The sequence below is a fragment of the Monopterus albus genome, unplaced genomic scaffold, assembly GCF_001952655.1.
Source record: "Monopterus albus unplaced genomic scaffold, M_albus_1.0 scaffold22.1, whole genome shotgun sequence".
Classification (NCBI taxonomy): domain Eukaryota; kingdom Metazoa; phylum Chordata; class Actinopteri; order Synbranchiformes; family Synbranchidae; genus Monopterus; species Monopterus albus.
Window position 1 is genome coordinate 785,725 of NW_018127902.1, and position 6,389 is coordinate 792,113.

The window sequence follows — 6,389 nt, forward strand, 5'->3', positions numbered from 1 at the left end:
GTCAAATAGAAGAAGTGGCTGATATCGAAAAATCCTACCAGTGGCTGGACAAAGCTGGACTGAAAGACAGCACAGAGGCACTAATCCTGGCAGCACAAGAACAAGATCAATAGAGACTGGGGTCTACCATACCAGACAGGACCCCAGGTGCAGGCTGTGCAAAGATGCCCCTGAGACAATCCATCACATAACAGCAGGGTGCAAGATGCTAGCAGGCAGGGCATACATTGAACGCCATAACCAAGTGGCTGGCCTTAGTGTACAGAAACATCTGTGCTGAGTACAGGCTGGAAGTCCCAAAGTCAAAATGGGATACACCTCCAAAGGTGGTTGGGAATGACCAAGCTAAGATCCTGTGGGACTTCAGCTAGGAACAGCTAAGGTACTGCGCAGGACCCTCAAGCCCCCAGACCTCTGGTAGAGGACCCGAGCTGGAAGGAAGGAATACAAGACCGCCCCAAAGTGGGGGGCGAGTGGGGAATTTATATATATATGTATGTATGTATGTATGTATGTATGTATGTATGTATATATATGTATATGTACACACACACCTACATATATAAACAATGGGGGTTATTATTGCTCACTGGTGTGGTCACATCTGCATAAACCTACCTCCCAGGAACAACATCTGAGATCTCTGTCCAGAAGAGTGCAGTCCTAGGAACAGGACCCTCAAGCTCCCAGGCCTCCTGTAGAGGAGCCGAGCTTGAAGGAAGGAATACAAGACTACCTCAAAGTGGGGGGCGAGTGGGGAATTTGATATATATATATATATATCCCTGATGAGCTACAGCCATGTGTATTGGAAAGAAGACAGATTTTGGGGTGGCACACCTAACCATATTACTCCATATGGAAATATAACACTGTTGACACACAACATGGACTGTATGCTAAGCCATGCCCCCCCCAAATCTCTCTTCTTTCCAATGGGATACACGTAGTTGTAGCTCATCAGGGATTTGTTACTTTTACTTTTTACAAACTTTCTTGTTTTTTCAGGTGTGTGTGTGTGTGTGTGCATGTGTACATGTGTACATTTTATTCCTGGGAGGGGTTAGGAAGTGAGGCACATCAGATAATACACCAGAACAAGAGCATGGCAAACAGCATCCTCCACCCTGAGTGCCCTGTCTGATCACACATAACACCAGAACATACAGTTAACAGCCCCAGAGGAGTAGGTGAGGAGAAGACATAGAGTGACTGTAAACAGGTGGTAAAAGAGTCTGGTTGTTTTACATTCTACGTGAAGAAGAACCAAAACAGAAAAGGTTTACCACAGCAGACATTGGCAGATGTTGCTGGAAAATCCATTAAACTAACAGTTCCTCAAGCCAGAGAGAGCATCAGTGTACAAGGATAATTCTGTGCCTTGTCACTCTGAGCACCATTGAAGCATTCAGACATTCACTTGTAAATGTTTTATGAATGTATATTTTATACTCACCTCCAAAGAGCGCTCTCAGTGACGCTGCCAATATGAAAGTCGTAGAGCTTGGTTAAAATCAGGATCACCTGTAAAGAGAGGGAATTCAACTATTACAACCAAAGTAGTGGAAGCCTTACTAGCATCAAAGAAAAGTACAGTCATTTAATTGATCTTTATGATGCATGTGTAACACCAGTCTGTGTTGAGTGAAGGAGTTCAAGGGTCTTGGGTTCTTGTTCACAAGCGAGAGTGAGTTAGAATACCAAATAACTAGGTTGGTGCCATGTTAACCACCACGGTGCTGGACCATTATTGCAAGGAGAAAGTTGAGCCTGTTGTCTTTAGTCAACCTTGAAGCAATAGCTGGGCATTTTTAGACATGCACTTAATCACATTTGTGCCAAGAGATAGATGAGAAGATTGACAATGCTCTCTTTTTTGTGCACTGCATACAATTCCACAGTCAGCTTGCTGTTGATAATCACAAAGGCTATAGAGCTACCAGCCAGCCTGGCTCTGTCTAACACTAAAAAAGAGAAAAATCCATTAAAAATTGTGTAATAATATAGCACACAGAGCAAACAGTATATTTCCCAAAACAATAAACTATTTCTTTAAAGACACCCAGAAGTAGTTCCTGCTTTGCCTCGGAGCACCTTGAGATCTCCCCCAGGAACAGCTGTAGGACATTATGTAGGCTACTTTGTTTGGGCTGCTGCAACTTTGATCCAGAAAATGAATGGATGGATGACAGAATCTTCCTTGTTCAATATAGTGGTTGACAAAAACCCATTTCTATATATTGCAGGCTCATAAAGCCCCACATTTTATTGTATGATTTAAAAATTTTACGATCCAGCATCAGTTGTATTATATTTAATAATCTTCCTAGAGATAGTTTCTGTTACTGCAAACTCAACACTTCCTACAGTCACAGTAAAGTGATTTACCTACAGTAAGTATGAGGTCTATTCTGATGCAGATACAGTACAGGACAGCTGGACCACTTTTATGTTGCCAGGTGTGAGTTGCATTTGTAACTTGACTGTTGTAACCTTCTTCAGTCTCATATTCTTGTTAATGGGAATGTCAAAAACTAGCACATGATCAAGTACAATGAAATTAACACCATTCTTTGTTTTGTCTATCTCAAACAAAAAATACATTATTTTTAAGGCCTGTAACAAACTACTTTGAATATATAGTAAACTGAATTCTCTACAACACCAGTTCGGAAAACACACTATGTTGCCAGGAGTAATAGATTATTAGCATGTTTGGAGGTAGGTTTGCATAATTAGTGCTCTGTAACTTCTTGTCTTTTGTCTTGAAGGAGATGCTGCCATCCCCACCCCTGTGGAAAGGCGTGATCCAAAAGTCTCTGTGTTCACACTGTGATCTCTGCTCTTTGGGAGAGTTAACCAGTTGACAGGGCACTTTGATAAGCGCTGTGCAAGTCCTCAGAGCAAATCACAAGACATGAAGGCCAAGTCAGTGGTTAGCTGCGATTCTCAGTACTAGAGTGCTGCATACACACAAAGCTTTCTGTTGCAGAAATATAGTTGTGGGTGTAAAGGTGTGAGAGAAATGAGAGGTAATTGGGTAAAAACATTGTTTATTATACTTAACCATCTGGTAACATCCATGACTGATATTCACCTCTGGGCCACAGAATGCAGTCAGATGTGTGTGAAAAAAGAAAAAAAAAATAGTTGAGTAAACGAGAACACAGGAAAGAGAGACTTGTAGGCACACGCAATTATTTTGCATTTACACAGACCTAAAATGACCTCAGGGGGAACCATCATTTTATAAAATAGATGCTGTTTTCATCCATCAGACCATGTGTTGTTAGCTGTACAGTTTTACTTCCAAATCTAAATGACTGCTGCTCTTCCACATTAGCATCCACATTTTTTTGTTAGCATTTTCCTCCCTACAGCAAGCGTATGGTTGTTTAAAACAACCTGACAGGCTTGACTTGAATCACTTGGCTGGGAGGGGATGCAGGAGGTGTGGCCTTGACTCTTCTGACAGGCGTCAGCAATCATGGCTAGATAAGAAGAAATGGAGTCTGTGTACAGATTGCAAGTGAGCCGGTGCCCAGCATCCTCAGCCTCCTGTAGTAACTATGTCCTTGTGAAGCTTTAAGGCCTGCAGACATCCAGGACCTCTCCACCCCTGGCTGAGCCTCACAATCCCTACAAGCCCTGTGAACAAGTCTAGTTGCTCACCAGGAACCCTTGGATGGTTCTTGTGGGAAGATGCGTTGCATGCCTGAGGGATCCTCTTACAAAGAATGTGAACATATGGTTCAGGCCAAACAAGACTATGCCAAGGAGAGGGCAGTGTTGAATAAGAAGAAAATGAATTCTTGCCATCTGGCTGCACCACATAGAAAAAACTGGATCTACGTGTACATAGATGCATGTATACATGTGTACACATAATACATTTGTGTATTTGGGTGCATATTTTTTGGAAGTGACATGTATGTCATATTGTAGAAGCACGTGTGTGTGTGTGTTCCTGTGGGCTCTGTGCTGTGAGAGTGACGTGGTCTTATCTGCTTGGGGGTGACACACACAGATACAAGACCAACTTAAACAAAACTTTTTTTGTCCATCCAAATACTTGCTGGCTTGTGTAAAGTCTATCATCTGATTTTCTACTGTATATACACCAAAAAATTTGATTCTTTTTTTTTCAGATCAATATATAATTGTGATTTTGTACAGTTTTTTTTCAGTGTTCTATTTATGGAAATTTGGATTGAAAATGTTTATGCAAAGAAGCAGCCTTTGTTTCAGCACAGAGTACATATTACCTTCAGCCTCTCTCCTTGGCTTTTTCATTCATCCTGACAGAAGATGGACAGTTCTGAAATGATTCCAAAAGCAGCAGACTTTTGTACATATTGTTACAAGTGAAATTAAAACTACAAATATTATTATGTTTATACTAGATTATATAACTGCTATTAGCAAGTGGTACTGGAGGATGTTTTCAGATTTTTAAGTATGTACGCTTTATCAGTAAAAGGTAACTAAGGTATGAAAAATTAAAGTACTCATAACACAGGCATAAAAATTGCCCCTGTCAGTCATGCATACCATGTGTCTTGAGGCCTTGAGCTTGAGATTCTGCACAGTATCTTATCTGTTCCTAGCACTGTGCTCTTGTGAACAGAGAGCTCTGATGTTGTTCCTGGGGTCTGTGGAAGCCACTCTCCCATCTTAGAAGTCACAACCCCGAGTGCTCCTACTGGGACTAAGGTTGACATCCTCTCCAGGTCTTCTTTCAGGCCCTGGCACTTCTGAAACTTTTTGTACTCTTTCTTCCTGATGTTACTGTCACTTGGGACTGCTACATCTATCATGACTACTGCCTTCTGTTCCTTGTCTCGGTACATCTGGATCTGGAAGTCCCACTTGTATATATTGACACTACAAGTCAACAATAAATGAGTAAAAAATAATAAACAAGTCAAACATTGGAATTGAGTATTAAGGCCTGAAATGTAGTTTATCGCCTATAAGTCACATGACCAGTTATGTTTTTTACCCCTTGCTGTTGTCACTTTTTCATCTATGGAATACCATAGGGATGACATTTTTTGTAAGCCAACCCGAAAGTTAGTATCACCCTGGTTCTCTCGACAAAAAGCCAATGGGATTTTTCCACCTGATTTTATTGCAGAAAATAAGCTCTGTGACAAACAGTTTATGACACTCGCACCTTTTGTTCAGCAAGATAATCTTCACAAGTGAACACCACTGTTATGATTTCTGAAGCCCAAAATACAGTAGTCAGAAGTGAAAACTACTGCCATTCCATAAGATACAAACTGATTTCAATTTTCCAATTATCTGTTTTTCATTTTACATGTAGACAGTCAAATTGAGTACCTTTTTTGATCTGAACATGTTATTGATTGGTGCACTTTAATCTTTAATAGCTTATTCCTTTAGTCCTTTTGGTCTTTGGTCCAGAGTACACAGCGTCCGTTCCTTCCAAAAAAGATCTGAAATACTGATTCATTTGACCACAAAACACATTTCCACTGTGTGATGGTCCGTCCCAGATGTCTCTGAGCCCAGAGGATTTGGACATAGGGCTTCCTTTTGGCACAATACAGTTTTAAGCAGCATTTATAGATGCAACTACGTATTGTAGTGCCTGACACAGGTGTGCCAAAGTAATCCTTAGGCCATGTAGTCTTATAGAAGAGTGGTGGTTCTTGATGCAGTGCCGTCTGAGGGATCAGAGAGCTCGGTCATCCAGCTTAGGCTTGTGCCCTTTATGCACTGAAATCCCTCCAGATTCCTTGAATCTTTTAATTATGTTCTGCACTGTAGAGGGTGACATATCCAAATCCCTTCCTATCTTTCTTTAAGAAACACTGTTTTTAAACATTTCAATAATTTTCTCATACATATCTTGTCAAACTGGCGGTCCTCAGCCTATCTTTGCTCCTAAAGGGCTCGGCCTTTCCTGGATACCACTTTTGTACAAAATCATGATGCAGTCACCTGTTTCAAATGGAATCATTTCATTGTTTTACCTCATTACTGGCCCTGAAATGCAACTGTCCCAACTTTTTTAGAATGTGTTGCAGCATCAGAATTGAAGTGAGTGTTTATTTTGAACAAAGAATAAAACTGATGAGGTATCACATCAAATAATGTGCTGGTGTGTTGTTTTCTATGCCATACAGGACACAGATGATTTACACATCACTATTTTCAGTTTTAATTTATACTTCACATACCGTCCCAACCCCTCCTTGAACCGCCACCTTATTGTGGTGGAGGGGTTTGAGTACCCGAGTGATCCTAGGAGCTATGTTGTCGGGGGCTATATGTCCCTGGTAAGGTCTCCCAAGGCAAACAGGTCCTGGGTGACGGGTCAGACTAAGAGTGGTTCAAAAGCCCTTTATGAATAGATTAAA

General features: G+C 41.1%; 1 protein-coding gene across 1 annotated transcript in view; it reads right to left on the reverse strand.

Moving 5' to 3' along the window:
* The window catches only part of sorcs3a (sortilin related VPS10 domain containing receptor 3a), a 270,254-nt gene that overhangs the window by 162,539 nt on the left and 101,326 nt on the right, over positions 1-6,389 (reverse strand). The window contains exon 2 of the mRNA XM_020594176.1: positions 1,457-1,524. Coding sequence (XP_020449832.1) covers positions 1,457-1,524 — 68 coding nt within the window. The remainder of the gene's footprint in view (positions 1-1,456; positions 1,525-6,389) is intronic.